The sequence below is a fragment of the Chiloscyllium plagiosum genome, chromosome 24 (genome assembly GCF_004010195.1).
Source record: "Chiloscyllium plagiosum isolate BGI_BamShark_2017 chromosome 24, ASM401019v2, whole genome shotgun sequence".
In the NCBI taxonomy this organism is placed as follows: domain Eukaryota; kingdom Metazoa; phylum Chordata; class Chondrichthyes; order Orectolobiformes; family Hemiscylliidae; genus Chiloscyllium; species Chiloscyllium plagiosum.
In genome coordinates this window covers 32,541,647-32,561,545 of record NC_057733.1, presented here as the reverse complement: position 1 = coordinate 32,561,545, position 19,899 = coordinate 32,541,647, and the positions used below count along the sequence as shown (strand labels likewise).

At 41.4% G+C, this 19,899-nt stretch overlaps 1 protein-coding gene and 1 long non-coding RNA gene across 4 annotated transcripts in view; one reads left to right on the top strand and one right to left on the bottom strand.

Annotated features, from left to right (window-relative positions):
* sdk2b (sidekick cell adhesion molecule 2b) overlaps positions 1-19,899 on the top strand; it is a 949,565-nt gene that overhangs the window by 896,868 nt on the left and 32,798 nt on the right. For all 3 annotated transcript variants that reach the window (XM_043714747.1, XM_043714746.1, XM_043714748.1), the window contains one exon: positions 5,308-5,434. In XM_043714747.1, the coding sequence (XP_043570682.1) occupies positions 5,308-5,434 (127 nt within the window). The remainder of the gene's footprint in view (positions 1-5,307; positions 5,435-19,899) is intronic.
* LOC122562152 lies at positions 10,522-11,259 on the bottom strand. Its single transcript, XR_006315245.1, has 3 exons — positions 11,177-11,259; positions 10,772-10,923; positions 10,522-10,662 (listed from the first exon to the last, which is right to left on the bottom strand). It is a non-coding gene; the product is annotated as an uncharacterized LOC122562152 (long non-coding RNA).

Here is a 19,899-nt window from a genome sequence, read left to right as displayed (position 1 = left end):
TTTTCTGATTCAGTATGTGGATGTACCTACTAGAGGAGGTGCAAAACATGACCTACTCTTGGGAAATAAGGCAGGGCAGATGACTGAGGTGTCAGTGGGGGGAGCACTTTGGGGCCAGTGACCATAATTCTATTTGTTTTAAAATAGTGATGGAAAAGGATAGACCAGATCTAAAAGTTAAGCTCTAAATTGGAGAAAGGCCAATTTTGACGGTATTAGGCAAGAACTTTTGAAAGCTGATTGGAGGCAGATACTCGCAGGTAAAGGGACAGCTGGAAAATGGGAAGCCTTCATAAATGAGATAACAAGAATCCAGAGAAAGTATATTCCTGTCAGGGTAAAAGGGAAAATGAGTTGCTGGAAAAGCGCAGCAGGTCAGGCATTATCCAAGGAGCAGGAGAATCGACGTTTCGGGCATAAACCCTTCTTCAAGAAGGGCTCATGCCCGAAATGTCGATTCTCCTGCTCCTTGGATGCTGCCTGACCTGCTGCGCTTTTCCAGCAACACATTTTTCAGCTCTGATCTCCAGCATCTGCAGTCCTCACTTTCTCCCAGGGTAAAAGGGAAGGTTGGTAAGTTATAGGCAATGCTGGATGACTAAAGAAATTGAGGGTTTGGTTAAGTAAAAGAAGGAAGCATATGTCAGGTATAGACAGGATAGATCGAGTGAATCCTTAGAAGGTGCTGTTCCAGCAATAAAGTTTCAACTTACTTCTCAGTTCCACTCAAGTAACTTCCTTGGATGTATTTCCGTGAATATCCTCCCTCAGCACAGCCGTAATGCTATCCCTTATCAAAAATGCCACTCCCCCTCCTCTCTTGCCTCCCTTTCTATCCTTCCTGTAGCATTTGTATCCTGGAACATTAAGCTGCCAGTCCTGCCCATCCCTGAGCCATGTTTCCATAATTGCTAATGATATCTCAGTCCCATGTTCCTAACCATGCCCTGAGTTCATCTACCTTCTCTATTAGGCCCCTTGCATTGAAATAAATGCAGTTTAATTTATTAGTCCTACCTTGTCCCTGCCTCCCCTGAGTGTTTGACTCACTTCTGTTCTCACCTGTACCCGTCTCAGATCGATATTACTACGTCCTTGGGGTGTTTAGTTTTCTTTGCCTTGAAGCATCCCTGGTTTTTAAGAAATATAGAACAACTGATTCTCTTGGAAAATGTCATGATTTATCAGACAGAAAGTCACAGTTCTTAGCAACTACTGCAAGAAAGGCAACTGGTCTTCTTCAAGTTTAAACGGTGTTTGTTACTGCTCAAAGCAGGCAACTTCTGCTGGGGAGAATAACAGCACATATTCTGTGCCTTCTCTCTCTGTCTCTCTCTCTCTCTCTTTCTCTCTGACTTGTTTCCAGTTCCAATCCGTTCAGTTTGCTGAGAACCAATCAGCTTTACTTGTAAACAAATCAGTGTTTCCTGTCCGTATGCACTTTGAAGGAAACCACAGGTATAATCATGAGGGATAGCATTCAGCAGGCTTGGGAAAGCTGTGCAAGGCTCAATTAATCACTAAGCATTTCATTCAACTTCCATTTTATCCTTTATCAATAAGCTGAAATAACCTTCCATCATCAGTGACAAATTGCTCTCATTGGTCACTTCCTGCCAACAACTTAATCATTGAAGGGATTCCTGTTGCCAGCAGAGTATTGAACAACCTGTCCCACAAATAAATAGGAAAAAAAACCCAAAGAACTGCAGATGCTGTAAATCAGAAACACGAACAGAAATTGTTGGCAAAATCAGCAGGCCTGTAGAAGTATCTGTGGAGAGAAAGCTGAGTTAATGTTACAAATCCAATGACCCTTCTTCAGAATGGATGAGTAGGCCCAGCCTTTATGTTCCCTGCCACAATGGACTGGATTGAATTTGGCTTTGTATGTTCAACTAATTTTTACTATTGATCCGAGATAGCCATTCTTATTTGAGGTCAGTGTTGAATTATAGATGGTCGACCTTACAGTTGAACTTTTGTCTATTAATATAGGTATTTGTTACAACAGAGATAATTTCTAGTGAAAAGTGGGAAGATGGATTAATTTTCACTTTCTTCACCCATTTTCAATTAGATTAATTGCAGTATGGCAAATATAATCATAGCTGCTATCAATTAACTCAGCAAAAACAAAATAAGTTGGAGGCCTTAAGTGGTCCATGAGGTTTGGTTCAAAAAGGCATGAAAACTTATAAATTTAATGGTCTCGTACTTTTCACTGCAGACGTCAAAATTAGTTATTTATGTACTGGATTCACAAACACTGCCGTTGCTCAAATCTTGCACGTGCTTTCTGTTTAATCAGTTAGGAGGAGCTTCTTATGAACTGTTGAAATGGTTTGGTTGCTGTTTCAATACCACACCCTGTCTTTCAAATGCTTTTAGAGTTAGGTGTCTGTAAGCGCTGAAAGTTGAAGTTCTATGATATTATTACATATCAATCTTTCAGTCGTCGTAGTGCTAGGATTGACAGCACCACAAAGAACATATTCAGGGTTTTGTTTGCAGTTCAAATATTGATTCAGAATCATGCTTGCGTGCTTATGTGACTATTTCATGTGCTCCTGAGGTTAATAGAAATAAAATGATTGCAATGCAGCTCAAAATGAGTAAGAACAACTTGAATGTTTCAATTGCAAATACAAGGACTTTCATAACTAATTTGGTTATTCTTCAGGTCAAACATTGGCGAATATTAGTACTTCCAAGTTTTCTTCACTATTGAAAAGATTTTATAATGTCGTCATATAAAGCAGGACAAATCCAAACCTGCCAATTAGTAGAACCCTTCAGTCAAGTCTTGATTATCAGCAAAGTTTTGGAATGGATCCATCTGTGACATTAAGCAGCATTTACTCAGCAACAGTCTGCTCACTGATGCTCGGTTTAATATCAACCAGGATCACCCAGCTCCAGATTGCATTACAGCCCTGTTCAAACAATAAAAAAAGCTGAATTCCTGAGATAAGAGGAAAGGGATTGATCTTGATCATCAAAAGGCGGCATTTGGCCAAATGTAACATCAAAGAGCCCTGGCAAAATTTAAATCAAATGGAAGTGGGGGCAACTATCTCAAAGAACTGTGATGACGGAAATCTGAAACAGAAACAGAAATGACTGGAGAAACTCAGCAGATCTGGCAGCATCTGTGGGGTGAAAACAGAGTTAATGTTTCAAGTCCAGTAACTCCAGCAGAACACATCTTCCCACTATATAATGTTGAAAGTGGGAATGTTTGTTGATGAATGTATATTTTCAGAATTATTTGCAACTCCTTAGATATTAGTCAGACTTGGGCTAAGTGTCAAGCCATTCAGTGCCAAGCATGTTCATTCCAACAAGAGAGAATCCAATTCTCTCCCTTAAACTTCAATGACAGCATTATTGCTGAATCTCCTTTCATCACAATCTTAAAGGATACCATTGGCCAGAAAATTAATTGAACTAGCCATATATACACTTTAGTTACAAAAGTGCATTAGAGACTGAGAATTCTGGATAAATAGCTCATCTTCTGATACCCCAAAGCCTATTCACAGTCTTTAAGACAAAAGTCAGGCATACGATGAAATATACTCCATTTGCATGAGTGGGGTACAGCTCATAAAATGCTCAAAACCTGACACCATCCAGGATAAATCAGGTTGCTTGTCTGGCACCTTTCATCACAGTGTGGTGCTGGAAGGGCTGATGAAGGACTCATGCTTAAAGCATCGAATTTCCTGCTCCTCGAATGCTGCCTGTCCAGTTGTGCTTTTCCAGCACCACACTTTTCGACACTGATTTCCAGCATGTCCTCACTTTCTCCCACCTTATCATCACATAAAGCAATCATTTTTTTCTACTGCCACATAGCATTAGCAATTTAATAATGTACAAAATGTACTACACGAAATTGCCAAGGCACTTTGAGACCCTCCAAAAGTTGCAATACTCACCAACTAGAAGAACAAGGTCAGCAAATGCATGGGAACATGCAAGTTATCTCCAAGCTGCATACCACGTTTCTTCATGACCGCTGTCACAGACTAGTGGAACTGTCTTGCAAACAGCACTGTAGGTCTATTTGCAGCAAGTAAATTATAGCAGTTCAAGAAGGTGTCTCACAAATAAATTCTCAAAGGCAATTATTAATAGGTAACAAATGCTGTCAGGACAAGTGACTCCATCTGAAAAGGTGCTACTATAGCAGGCTCCAAGCTGGTAAGGATTCCACTTCACCCCCGGTCTCCCCTTCTCTTAAGTGTTGGGGTGATGGCTCAGGAAAAACTCTAGATACCAAAGAGGCTCAGAGAAGGCAAGTACCATTAATAAGTTGGTGCGGCTGAGAATAGGGTAAAGGAAGCATAGAAGTAGTATTTGCTTTGTGCAACTGATCAAGAGTGCAGCTTGAAGAAATGTAGGGTGAAGTTCCATAAATATGTTGTGTTTTTGACTGAGAGCTAGCTATTCCACATTCCTGCATGGCAAACCATACTGATTTTTTTGACCTTGAGCTGCTTCCTCTCTGTCAGATGCAGGCCAACTCTAAATGCTTTTGGTGATAATCATAAAAAGACTGCAACTTGATTTTTACGTTGGCTTAATCTGCATCCTTACCCAAGACAATATGAAGCACATGGGCTAGTATCTAGACATAAATGCTAATCAGCTACCATGAGAGCCCAACTGTCTTTCATGTTGATATTAAATGAACAGTTCACAGCACAACTATTATTAACATAATACTTCCAACAACTTTCTGGGACTTTGGGAGACCTGAGACCATCTATTGTAAACTCAAAGACTGTGTTGTCTCCATAATGAATATCTCTCACCAATAGCTGAGTGACATACCTGGATCTCCCATAGATCTTTATTTGTGCCAGGCTTATTGTCAAGCAGATTTCAGGGAAAGTCATATTACTCCCTTTATTTAATCTTAAATTAAGGAAACAATTCCAGAACATAAAAATCTAATAACACTCATAATTTTAAAATAGCTGGTATCTTTAGTTACACCTCAAGCTACTCACATTGTTTATACTTTATTCAATGAAATCTCAAAATAACAGGGTTTAAAATTTTAGTGGAGTCTTAATTAAACAGATATATGATGAATATTTAGAACTATTCAGAAATTTGCTTGGATGTTCTTCAAAAACTTTGTACTTTCATTGTGTTTGTTACATCAGGTGTGTCTTACTTTCTGACTATTTCCTTCCATTCCTCTGCTTGTAGCAAGATGACTGAGGCATAAAAATGTCATACACTTCATATCAAGGGTAATTGCCATGTCTCACAAATATCTTGTTTCTGCAGGTCTCCACCACGGCCAAGTCCCGGTAGCCTCCATTATTCAGATGAGGATGTCAGCACAAAATATAATGACCTAATCCCAGCAGAGAGCAGCAGCCTGACCGAGAAGCCTTCCCTATCAGACTCTCAGGTAAGCACCAATTTTTCAGGAACACCATGTTCCCCAAGATTGCCAGAGAAATTATAGAAATGTAAAATCATGATCGTTACTGCACTCACTGTTAGAAGTCAGCTTTCCCCAATTTCATCAGTTGTATTCATATCAGTAAGGTCGTTTCCAAGAGCAAAACAAATATCCTATGAATCAAAACCTGTGTATCATGAAGGGCAGAGCATCCAAATGGCAGACAAGTGCATCTTGACTCTACAAACTTGTAGATTAGAAAGGATACTTATAATATTCCCTCACTCCTGAGAAATAATAAATATGATAGTGAAATAATTAATAAATTTCAAGAAGCAATAGTACACATACACAATACTCCAATTGGAAAGTGTTTCAAAATTCCCGTAGTGCTTGAATTTTTGTTGCATAATACATCAGAGATAAATTTGGTCTTGACTAAGGCAGTATGAAACATGTAACTAGGAATCATACAGCTCTTCAATCACATCTCTTTAGGATTAGATTTTAGAGTAGCTTCAACTAGTCAAACAATTTTCTCTCAATGGGCAGTCTTTTCAGATATAATTAAATTTTAACTCAAGTAAATATCATCTGAACTGTCATTTCTTGACTACTCAATGGTTTGCTTGTCTTTCATACCTCATTGTAAGTGAAGCTATGGCTTCCTGAATGATGAGACCTGAAGATAACCGATTCCTATTGTTTAGTGAAGTAGCAATAACTTAATTAGCCTGAATTCATTGGCAATTGCCTAACTGTGACATTTTTACACTATCATAAATCGTCTTCGAGTAAAATTATCCAGTGAGTAGCTGAGCCTCTTCACTATGTTAGTTAATTTCAGCTGAATAATGCAAGAAATATTTGTACTGGACCTCGCAGTGCCCTGTTTCTCAGTATTGTCCAGTACTCTTCTGGGAAATAAAAGAGCCTACTAATGCTTATATAGTTAAAAATCACACAACACCAGGTTATAGTCCAACAGGTTTATTTGAAAGCACTACCTTAAATTATTTTGAGAATGTGACTTAAAAGAAGTTCTGGAATTTACATATTAATGCAACCCATTCTAAAAGATGAAAGACTTAACAGCATTGTTTGTTCAATATATCATTTTGTTGCATGACACTGTAATCTTTTGGTATAAATTCTGTATCTTATGGTCCTGCTCCACAGCTACCTGATGAATGAGCAGCACTCCGAAAGCTAGTGCCTCCAAATAAACCTATTGGAGTATAACCTGATATTGTGTGATTTTTACCTTTGTCCACCCCAGTCAACACAAGCTCCCCAACATCAATATTCATACATCAAGCCTCAAAAATGAATAATAGATACTTGGGTATGGTACCATAGGGAGTCTGTGACTTCAAAACTTGGAAAAGGAGTTGACAATTTCCAACAGGAAGCAAAGGTGATAAATTATGGTAAAAAGTAAAATAACAGATCTTTTTTATCATTACTTTTAATAAATAAAGTAATATGTCCAGAGCTGGTGACAGAAGGTGGTGGCCAATTGTCAGTCCATTGTGTCCATCCAGAGATGTTAGGAGGTGGAAAGAACAGGAGAGCCGGGGGCCACTGCTGCAAGAAGAATACTTGGTAACCTACTCATGAGATTTGGTGGCTGTAGGTTGGGGAAGACCAACAATTGTGAAGCAGGCAGCTGTATTTATAATGGAGGATTATGATAAAAGCATAATGGGAACAGAGTAGCACTTCGGTTGGGGTGGATAGTGTATGATGTCATGGGTAGTGCACTGGAAATCAAGCACTGATGTTCCTAGAATCATCACAGAAGTTAAAGATTCTAAAATAAATATGCAATAATACCCCATTTTACCTGACTTTCAAACCAAGGTTAATAAAATAGGTTTCTGTACTTAACAAAAAGTACTACTAATGCCAGTAATTAGACTCTAGCTACAAGTAAATGGTGGTAAAGCATCAATGTTTAACACTATAATTAAATCCCTAATGACTTACACTCACACACAATATGTTATGAGTGAGGATAACTGGGAGGCAGTTTATTTGCTGCGATGATCATTGTCCTGGTGAGAAAGTTGTTTCTCAGACCCTTCAGTCCAACCTGTCCATGCCGACCAGATATCCCAACCCAATCTAGTCCCACCTGCCAGCGCCCAGCCCATATCCCTTCAAACCCTTCCTATTCATATACCCATCCAAATGCCTTTTAAATGTTGCCATTGTACCAGCCTCCACCACATCCTCTGGCAGCTCATTCCATACACGTACCACCCTTCACTACAGGGAACACAGAGACAGCTCCTGTGTTTGTGGAGATCAAAACACCTCTCCATCTTGTTCTCAGCCTCAAGCTATTCAGTTACGCAAGAACCATTACACCACTGACGGTGGCAAAAGGCTTTTACTATTGATAATTGGGTACTAATTCATAAATCAATCAACCTCTTGTTTGCACCCAGCTGTATCAGTAAAACCCCCTCCCCCACCCTCCCGCCGGCTCCAATTCAACCCCAAACAAATGTTCGCACATGCTGCTTGCAATGAGTGTCAGGTGACTTGCTATTCAAAACATGCAGCAATCCTTTGAAACTGTCTTTTAAAACAGCGCCTTCTCATACTCACAGTTGTAGCAAGCACAAAAGTGAAACAACGTGGTCTTTACAATGATACACCTCATTGTCACCTCATATGCTAAGGGCTGGGGTAGGGAGTGGAAGATGGGCTGCTGCAGACTGATAGACATGTTGGATGAGGACCTGGGATGGTGTGAAGCCTATGGGATTCATGGGAAGGGCTATTAGGAAAGGGATCCAGATTTCTAGAGTCTCACTAATACATTTATGCAGAGGCTGGAAACCACTGCCCAAAGAGTAATCACTGAGGGCTTCCGTCATGCTGGAAATCGAAAGTACATAATGGGTAAGAAAATGGCTGTGAACACACCTTATGCAGGCAGAGGAAGTATCTCAATCTAGAAAGGAGGGAGCTGTAGAAACCAGCGATATGAGGCCCTTTAGAGGGCAACAAAATTATACACAGACACTGTTCAGGACATAGAACTGTGGACTCTCTACTCCTACTAGATCCTAATGCATTAGCTTCCTGTGTCCTGTACAGCCTGCCCCACACATTGCTAACCACTTCATTCACACCAGCACTTTTACACAAAGGCCAGGGAATAATTAGGAATGTTTGATCAAGAGAAACAGTGGTGCCAGTTGAATCCATTGCCCTTTTCTTCTTGCTTCCATTTGCTCCAGCAGACTGTCAACATAGGAATCAATCCATGGTACATCTGTGTGGACTTAAGGCATTATGAATAGGAGTTTGCTCGCTGAGCTGGAAGGTTCATTTTCCGATGTTTCATCACCATACTAGGTAACATCATCAATGAGCCTCTGGTGAAGCACTGGTGGTGTGGCCCGCTTTTTATTTATGTGTTTAGGTTTCCTTGGGTTGGTGATGTCGTTTCCTGTGGTGATGTCATTTCCTGTCCTTTTTCTCAGGGGATGGTAAATGGGATCCAAGTCAATGTGTTTGTTGATAGAATTCTGGTTGGAGTGCAATGCTTCTAGGAATTCTTGCACGTGTCTCTGCTTGGCCTGTCCTAGGATGGATGTGTTTTCCCAGTTGAAGTGGTGTCCTTCCTCATCTGTATATAAAGATACTAGTGAGAGTGGGTCATGCCATTCTCAGCAACAAACCCAAACAAGCAGACAAAACACATCCAGAATCCCTAGCCACTCTGCCCTACATCAAAGACATCTCGGAAATTATGTCAGACTATTCAGACTCCTTGGCATCATGGTAGCCTACAAACCTATGAACACACTAAAACAGCTGCTAATGAACTTGAAAGACCCTATGCAGACAACAAGAAAAACTAATGTCATTTACTAAATACCTTGCAAGAACTGTAACAATTACTAAATTGGACAAACATGCAGAAAACTAACCACCAGGATACATGAACATCAACTAGCCACAAAAAGACATGACCAATCTCACTAGTATCTTTGCATACAGATGAGGAAGGACACCACTTCGACTGGGACAACACATCCATCCTAGGTCAAGCCAAACGGAGGCATGCATGAGAATTCCTAGAAGCATGGCATTCCAACTGGAACCATTTACCACCCCCTGAGAAAAAGAACAAGAAATGAACATCTCCTCAGGAAATAACATCACTAACCCAAGGAAACCTAAACACATAAATAAAAAGTGGGCCATACCACCAGTGCTTCACCGGAGGCTCACTGATGATGTTACTTAGTATGGTGATAAAACATCTGAAAACGAACCTTCCAGCTCAGTGAGGAAACATACATCCAGAACCACAACCTGAGCTACAAATCTTCTCAAACCTCATTTGGCATTATGCTGGCAGAGTTACAGTACAGGCTGACCAAGGACTCAAACAAAGAGATGTATTGCGAAACCAATAACATTCAGACAATTGTGATACTTTAATAGACTGTGCACTGCCACCGATGCCACCAAAGTCCTCTCCAAAGGATTTTTCTTTTTCTGTCCTTTCAGCTATGTTTCAGTGTTGTCCCAGTTCCACAGCTGGGGTGCAGGTGGTCTGCTCAGCAATGGAGTCTGTTGGCCTTGGAGGTTTGTTTAAGCATTTGTGTCTGGATAGCTCAAGCATGCTGAGGGTCTTCTTGCTGGAGCCTTGAAGCTCTCCTTGCTTTAACTTTCAAGGGTGCCTATGGCTTTGCTGAACTCCTGCAACCTCTGTGCCAGAGTGCACTTGCCTCCCACATACTTGTCTGATATTCCTGTTTCTCCTTGTACATTTGGATGAAGTATCTGGTTGCCAACACCACAGGGTCCTCCGTATGCTAGCAACCATTTTCAGCCAGCTGAGAAGCTGTCACAATGAGGTGCTCATCTGCTTGTACTCCTGAATTTTCTAAACATGACATTCCCATCAGGGTTGAAACTTTATTGCTGGAACAGCACAGCAGGTCAGGCAGCATCCAGGGAACAGGAGATTCGACGTTTCGGGCACAGGCCCTTCTTCAGGAATGAGCAGAGAGTGTTCAGCAGGAGAAGATAAAAGGTAGGGGTGTCCCATCAGGGTGTCAGTATCTGAGCTTGTGGGGGCGCTGAAGGTTGCGTTGCCAATGCTTCTTTTGAGGCCTCAGAATGCTCTTCCTTAGAGGTCAAGGATGTGCTTTCTGGCAGAGCTGGCTTTTTCTTGGCAGGGGCAGTGGACATCCTGCTGTTATCTGCAAGGCACAAGAGAGAGAAAGGCAAATGGTTGGAACTGCTATGCAATGAATGGTGCTGCTAGCAGGAATAATATGAGGATTGCATGGAACAAAGAGTGGTACTCACTCGGTTGATGTCTCAGCATCCCCACAGGAATGGCCTCAGTTGTCTTCTGCAGGCAACAGGATTCTGTCCTCAGTGGGATAGAAACTCAATGTCAAGCATGTCTCCATCCATTTAGGCTCTTTCCACCCTGTTATGGGCTGTTTTCTCCTGGACTGAGAGAAAGGGAGGGATTGAGTGAGTTAAATGTAGTGGCTCAGCTGTTACTACTGTTGTTAGTAGTTGCAAGGTAGTGAGTAGGTAGTGCAGAGGGCATGCAGGGTTAGCAATGTTGGAGGGAATAAGAGCAAATGAGGGAAGACATTTCAGGCTATAGTGAGAGTGGGTCAAGCATGAGTCTTAGTGGAAGGTGGGTGTAGCTGAAGAGAGAGAGTGAGTGTGAGGTCACAGCAAGAGTGTGAAACTTACACTGGTACAGAGAAGAAGATTGTTGACATTCTTGCAGCATTCCTCCGGACCATGGGTATCGCAGTGCTGACTTAGTACCACCCCACCAATCTCCATGTACAGCGCATCATCCGCCGTCACTTCCGCCACCTCCAAACGGACCCCACCACCAAGGATATATTTCCCTCCCCTCCTCTATCAGCTTTCCGTAGAGACCACTCCCTCCGCGACTCCCTTGTTAGATCCATACCCCCCACCAACCCAACCTCCACTCCCGGCACCTTCCCCTGCAACCGCAGGAGGTGCAACACTTGCGCCCACACCTCCCCCCTCACTTCCCTCCAAGGCCCCAAAGGAAACTTCCATATCCGCCACAGATTCACCTGCACCTCCACCCACATCATCTACTGCATCCGCTGCAGCCAGTGTGGCCTCCTCTATATTGGGGAGACAGGCCACCTACTTGCGGAGCGATTCAGAGAGCAACTCTGGGCCACCCGGACGAACCAACCCAACCAACCTGTAGCACAGCATTTCAACTCCCCCTCCCACTCCACCGAGGATATGCAGGTCATTGGACTCATCCACCGCCAAACCACAACAACGCGACGGTCGGAGGAGGAGCGTCTTATCTTCCGACTGGGAACCCTCCAACCACAGGGGATGAACTTGGACTTCACCAGTTTCTTCATCCCCCCTCCCCCCACCTTGTCTCAGCCGAATCCCTCCAGCCCGGCTCCGCCTTCCTGACCTGCAGTCTTCTTCTTGACCTCTCCGCCTCCACCCTACTCCGACCTATCACCTTCACCTTGACCTCTTTCCACCTATCACATTTCCAACGCCCCTCCTCCAAGTCCCTCCTCCCTACCTTTTATCTTCTCCTGCTGAACACTCTCTGCTCATTCCTGAAGAAGGGCATGTGCCCGAAACGTCGAATCTCCTGTTCCCTGGATGCTGCCTGACCTGCTGTGCTGTTCCAGCAATAAAGTTTCAGCTTTGATCTCCAGCGTCTGCAGACCTCACTTTCTCCTTAGTACTAACCAGCCAGACTCTGGTGTCATGGCCTCCTCTGCTGGTCCTCAAGCAAAGGATGGTCCTCCTCTGCATCACCCCATCCACTAGAACCTCCACATCCCTATCGGAGGATCATTTTCCCTTTTTCCAACATACTTCAAATGACTGTTCATCATGAATCAGGGCAGCTTTTCAATGCCAGAGCTTGTCTGGGTGCACAGTGGCACAGGCACCAGAGATATCTGGTGAGTGGCGAGTTGATCTGGAAACAGTAAGTGGTAAGATGGGACTAGAAATGAGCAAAAGAGGCATCACAGGGATGGGATATATAGTTAACAAGATGTGTTTGGGGAGATATAGCAAAAGTTCCCATTAAGCCTCACGGTAGGAACCCAACAAGAACCTTGACAAAATCGACATATATCCAAAAAAAACGTAAGACCACAGTTTTGTATCATTTCAGGATTTCTGATGCAAAAAAATGCATTTTTCCAGTACAGTTACAATGTATATCCTCCTTGGAAGGTTTATTTATAGTCAAGTATTTGAACCGTTGAAATCTATGATGCAATTTCTTATACTGAGACTTTAAATTTGCTTTATATTTTAGATTAAGACAGTTGTTACTGAATCTTTTATTATTAAACGAATGTTGTTCTCTCCACTTGTCTGTCAGCCTATCCTTGTGTTGCATGGAGCATCCTATCAAAACATCATAAATAGCTTAAAATTGTTATTCAGTTGTCAAGTCGATGCACTTATGAAAAAAAGTGAAGTCAGGTCATAAATGTATTTCTGCAAAAATGCCTGAAATAACCTTAATCCCATTGATATTGAGTTCCTACCCCATTCATTGGATAAGTGAAATATAAAATAATTTAAAGGGTGAGGAAGAACAACTAATCCTGCACTTCAAACAAGATAGATGAAAACAAATTTAATTTATTTAAAATGGATAAATGAATTTTAAGTAACTCCCAACACTAAAATTCAGGCCTCTAGGTTGAAACTTTTTTTTTCTCTGAACCTCAACGAAAAGCTGTAAATGTCCTTTCTTTGTTTCAAACTGACATTTAGTTGCTGTGAGACTTTATTGTAATCTTGTACTGGACATTATAGTAAGTAGCATGGGATTTCAAGTGTCATTTTGGTGGTAACTAAGAAAAACTGTTCAGAAGACAAGCAATTTAGAGCACGATCACTTGTTTGATTATTGAGATGAAGGGGTTACCTTATGCGTAAAGGTTGGACAGGCTGGGGGATTGGAGTTTAGAAGAATAAGAGGTGAACTTATTGACACATGTAAGATCCTGAAGATACTTGCCAGGGAGGTCCTGAAAGGTTGCTTCCACTTGTGGGAGAGAATAGAACGAGGGGACACAGTTTCTCTCAGAGGGTCAAGAGCCTGAGAACTCTCTTCCACAGCGAGCAGTGGAGGCAAGGTAATTGAACTATTTTTAAGATAGATGTAGATAGATTCTTGACTGAGAAGGGAGTCGAAGGGGTATTAGGGCTGGCCAGGAAATGGAATTGACTTCAATGTCAGACCAGCTGTGACTATTGAACAGCAGAGCAAGTCTGAGGAGTAAATCGCCTATTCCTGTCGCTAATTGATATATTCATTGTGCTTTTGGTGTTTAAAATTGAATAGTAGATTGTAGCTAAGAACCACTTGCAATTTTAACTTCCAGTTCAATAAACTCATCCAAACTGCTGATTATTGAACTCCGACTTGTTCAAAGTTAAAGCTTATCACAACGCCCTTATTAATCCTAAAGTAACTTACAAAACTGTAATCTAATTATGGAAAGTTGCATATCATGTCAAGCAGTAAGTTTGTCTGATCTATGACCATTACCTGAGTACTAGAATAGCACAACAGCTTCCAATAGGTACTTGTTATTCTTAATCAAAGGCATGGTTTGTTTTTTTGTTTTCTACCTCTTCTTTCATTTCTAGAGACACATCATTATTTCAAACAAATGTTGGTAGACATTACCTCCACTACTGAAGATGGATAGAAAAATGGCTTTCTGTTCTCTTTATTGCCGTATTTTAAAAAGCTTATCTAAGAGAGAACAATGGACAGATTGCAGTAGCATTTGATACATTGATAAGATACAGCAGCAGACAGAAGTGATTAGTTTTTGGGAAAGATCTGGATCCTTGCATTTTTAAAGAATCCAAAAATATCAGGAGATAGGAAGAATTGTTTTTCTTGTTCAGAATTTTGTGCACTACCTTATTTAGATTATTGTCAATTGTCTTAGCAGCAGTGTTTTCAGAGCAGCATACTGCAGCTCATTTTAGGTGTTAATGATTTGAACTTTGGCTTCAGACACACTTTTGAAAGTAAAAGTATCAAAAAGGGCAACACAAAATTATGAAGAAGAATTAATAATGAAAGCTTAATCTGTTCATTCATCCGGTGAATTTCTATCACAAAGAAACTTAAAAGGACAATCCATTGTGACAATTATTTAAAGTTACATCTGGTAGGATTATTAATCAATTAAGGAATTTTGAATGTGAATCTTTTTTGTATTCACATGTACATAGTACCTATTTAATATGAAATGAGAAAAGAAATGTCAGTAAGACCTATCATATGTTGAATATCTTTTCAAATTAAACTTATAAACATCTTCTCATTTAACATTCGACTTTGGTTTTAATATTAAAATAGGTGTATTACGCTATTCAAATTCCTAATTTTTATGCCAACCCGTATTGCATAAGTAGTTTTATACCGTGGCCCTAAATCCATTTTTAGCATGACTAGAAAAGCTGGACTTCTGCCACATTTATTCAACACTAACAAACATTCACTACTTCCCACATCCAAGAAAACTTCTTTGTTCAAATAGAAAACGTATTGAGCAATGAATAACAGATGCATCTGAAGCATTCATTACAGAAATGAAAACATCCATATTCCGATAAGAATCTGGACTTTACAGAGACAAGCATGTTTGCGTAGGAGACAAGAACGATATTGTTTCTTTCCCCTGAGCAATTCCTGTTTTAAAAATTGTTACCCTTTATTCTGGTGATTGCAAGGGCTGCATCATTGGCAGGAGTTCTTTGACAGCACCTTCCAATCCCATTGTCTCGACCATCTGGAAAGACAATGATGACTTATTAGAACACCACCAGGTTCCTTTCCAAGCCACACACCAACCTGACTTGAAACTACAACACCATTCCTTCATGGTTGTTGGATCAAAAACCTGGAACTCCATTCCTCAGCATTGTGTATGTGTGTACCAGCTATGTCACATGGATCACAGTAGTTTCAAAGTGTGACTCATTAACATCTTAAGAGATATTAGAATGGGCAACAAATGTTGACCTTGCCAGCGACTTTCACATTTAATGAATTAATATAAAAACTTATAATAGCAATACATCAGATTAGGGTTTTCTCTGGCTATAAATATGCCTCATTTTGAACATCAGAAAGTGCTTTCAACTGAAAACAACACATCTTTGTCGTCTCTGAATGGCATTGCTAATTTGTACTGAGTCATGATTGTTTGTGCTGTGAATTCACATCCATCAACTTTAGAATATGTAAATAAGATGCTCCTACAACAGATGGCCTTTAAGTGGTTTAGAGACTAGAGGGGTCTGGGGTAATTTTTTTCAGCCCTGGAACAACTCAGAGATTCTCTTGCAGACTGCACACAATCAGCCCCTTTAAGTTAGTGCACATGCATAGCTACAAAACAAAAAAAACTGGTTAACTTAAATTAAAATCACCTATGAACTCTATAGGAAAATGAGAGTGTATGTTCGTCTTGGGGGTTGAAAGGGTGGCGGTTGCACATGCATTCATAATGAGATGGTATGCAGTTGTATCCAGAGAATCAAACTTCTGTTTCTGTTCAGATGGCCTTATTATGATTGCATGGCAGGACTCAAAGAATGATTAATCCATTGAGCTCAACCAACCATGTACACACGTTCAAGCAGGTATGCATATGCCTTAAAGAGAAAATAGGGGAAGAAGGAAACTAAATAAAAGAAAAGATGGTTCTGGGTAATCCAAGATGGAGGATGGGGAAATTGTGACTGTAAGAACTGCTCCTTTTTTGAGGTATTTTTGATGTTTGAGGTGATTTCCTCAAATTCCAGGAGCACCAATTACTGTTTTATGTGCTGCTACAGTGTTTTGGAACTTCAGGGGAAAAAAGGTCAAAACAATGGCACTTTAAAAAGGTTGAAAGGGGATCACCAATATCTTTATCTTCAGGTACATAAAAACTGTTGATAACTGTGATCTAGTTTCATGAAAATGTGAAGCTTTCAGTTATGCTCAAAATTAAATTGTACAATACACAGTATAAATGTCTGCACCCACAGATAGAACATAGAACATAGAACAATACAGCGCAGAACAGGCGCTTCGGCCCTCGATATTGGACCGACCTGTAAACTATTCTCAGCTCGTCCCCCTACACTATCCCATTATCATCCATGTGTTTATCCAAGGATTGTTTAAATCTCCCTAATGTGACTTAGTTAACTACATTGGCAGGTAGGGAATTTCATGCCCTTACCACTCTCTGAGTAAAGAACCTGCCTCTGACATCTGTCTTAAGTCTATCACCCCTCAATTTGTAGTTATGCCCCCTCGTACAAGCTGATGTCATCACCCTCGGAAAAAGACTTTCACTGTTTACCCTATATAATCCTCTGATCATTTTGTATGTCTCTAACAAATCCCCTCTCAGCCTTCTTCTTTCCAATGAGAAGAGACCCAAGTTTCTCAGCCTTTCCTCATACGACCTTTCCTCCAGACCAGGCAACATCCTAATAAATCTCCTCTGCACCTTTTCCAATGCTTCCATATCCTTCCCGAAATATGGCAGACCAGAACTGTATATTCCAAGTGTGGCCGCACTAGTGATCTGTCTAGCTGCAGCATGATATTGTGGCTCCAGAACTCAATCCCTCTATGAATGAAACCTAACACACCATATGCCTTCTTAACAGTACTATCAACCTACATGGAAATTCTTAGGGATCTATGTACATGGACTCCAAAATCCCTCTGCACATCCACACTACCAAGTACTCTGCCTTCCTGTTATTCTTCCCAAAGTGCTTCACCTCATATTTAGCTGCTTCCCACTTCTGTCTTTGACTGGCCCTATTCCTACCCTAGTTATCCTTTTATTCCTCACATACCTAATGAAAGCTTTAGGGTTCTCCTTTATTCTATTTGCTAAAGACTACTTCTGTCCTCTCTTCGCTCTTCTTAACTCTCTCTTTAAATCCTTCCTAGCTGATCTGTAACTCTCCATCGCCTCATCTGAACCATCTTGCCTCATCAACACATAAGCCTCCTCCTTCTGCTTAACAAGAGATGCAATTTCTGTAGTAAACCACGGTTCCCTTACCTTATCACTTCCTTCCTGCCTGACAGGGACATACTTATCAAGGACACTTATCTGTTCCTTAAACCAGCTCCACATTTCCATTGTCTGCATCGCCTGCATTTTGCTACCCCATTCTATGCATCCTAATTCTTGCCTAATCGCATTATAATTGCCCTTGCTCCATCGATAACTCTTGACCTGTGGCATGTACCTATCCCTTTCCATCGCTAAACTAAACGTCACTGAATTATGGTCACTCTCTCCAAAGTGCTCAACTACAACTAAATCAAACACCTGGCCTGGTTCATTATGAAGCACCAGATCCCCTATTGTCGGCTCTTCGACATACTGTGTCAGAAAACCCTCCTGTCCACATTGGACAAAAACTGATCCATCCAACGTGCTAGAGTTATAGCATTTCCAGTCAATGTCGGGGAAGTTAAAATCCTCCATAATGACCACCTTGTTCCTTTCACTCCTACCCAGAATAACTTTGCCAATCCTCTCTTCCGCCTCCCTGGAACTCTGTGGAGGCCTATAAAAAACTCCAAGCAGTGTGACCTCTCCTCCTGTTTCTAACCTCAGCCCACACTACCTCAGTAGACGAATCCTCGTCAAAAATTCTTTCAGCCACCGTTATATTTTCCTTGACTAACATAGAACATAGAACATTACAGCACAGTACAGGCCCTTTGTCCCTCGATGTTGCGCCACCCTGTCATACTAATCTGAAGCCCATTAATAAGGCCACACCTCCCCCGCTTGTATCGGCCTTCCTGTTCTTAATGAAAGATCTAAACCCTGGAACCTGTAACATCCATTCCTCACCTGCTCTATCCATTGTCTCCAAAATGGCCACAACATCGAAGTCCCAGGTACCTATCCATGCTGCAAGCTCACTGACCTTATTTTGGATACTTTCTGGCATTGAAGTTTGCTGTCTGCCAGCACATTCCTGTGACACTGAAATCCTGTCCCTGTCCTCCCTACTCTCATCCTCCTGTGCACTGCAACTACACCTCAGGTTTCCATCCCCCTGCTGAGCTAGTTTAAACCCACCCGAATAGCACCAGCAAATTTCCCACCCAAGATATTAGTACCCCTCTGGTTCAAATGAAAACCATCCTGTTTGTACAGGTCCCACCTTCCTCAGAATGAGCCCCAATTATTCAAGTACCTGAAACTCTCCCTCCTGCACCATCCTTGCAGCCCCGTGTTCAGCTGATATCTCTCCCTATTCCTTGCCTTGCTATCACGTGGCACGGGTAACAAACCAGAGATCACAACTCTGTTGTTCTAGCTCTCAGCTTCCACCCTAGCTCCCTGAAATCCTGCTTTACATCCCTATCCCTCTTTCTACCGATGTCGTTGGTACCGACATGGGCCACGAATTGAGACTGGTCACCGTCTCCCTTCAGGACCACAAAGATACAATTCGAGACATAGAACACCTCACCACCAGCAGGTTTTGTTTCATTGATACTTATATTTCTTTGTACAATAGTAGATGATTCTTTGATGTGGTTTTTCATTACTTGTGAAGGCCTGAAATTCATGTTTACTGGGTTGATGATCCAGTAAAAGGAGATGGATCTTCTAGACTGCTGACCTCACAATCTACCTGCCTCCATTGCCAAGTTGGGGCACAACTCAGAGGAACAAAAATATGGCAGAAGTAGGTACCGTTACCAGAGACAGAATTGCAGAATTGGGAACTTGCCCAATGACCATCTCCTTGATGAAAATTAAGCCCTATGATAGGATTTCTTAGGATCGACATAGAAATAATGTTTCCATTTGCAGGGGAAAATAGTACTAACAGTCATAAAGGTAACAGTCACTAATGAATCAAATAGAGAAGTCATGCAAATAGTGGTCAAGCCCATGAGTGGTTAGATTTTGGAATTTGTTACCTAACAGAGTAGTTGGAATGATTATTATCTCTGTGCACTTTAAGATAATTCTTGGCAAATACATAAAGAAGAGTGCAACAGATGAATGTGTTCATGGGGTTAGATGAAGAAGGAATGAGGAGGTTCATGTGAAAAATGAACACCAGCATAATCCTCTTGGGTTGAATGTCTTGGTGCTATGTAGACTATGTATTACCATGTAAATCTGACTTTACTGGGAGTAAGGCAAGCATGCAGGTACAGCAGGTAGTGAAGAAGGCTAATAGCATGCTGGCCTTCATAACAAGAGGAATTGAGTATAGAAGCAAAGAAGTGCTTCTGCAGCTGTACAGGGCCCTGGTGAGACCACACCATCATATCATCCGTCGTCATTTCCGCCACCTCCAAACGGACCCCACCACCAGGGATATATTTCCCTCCCCTCCCCTATCAG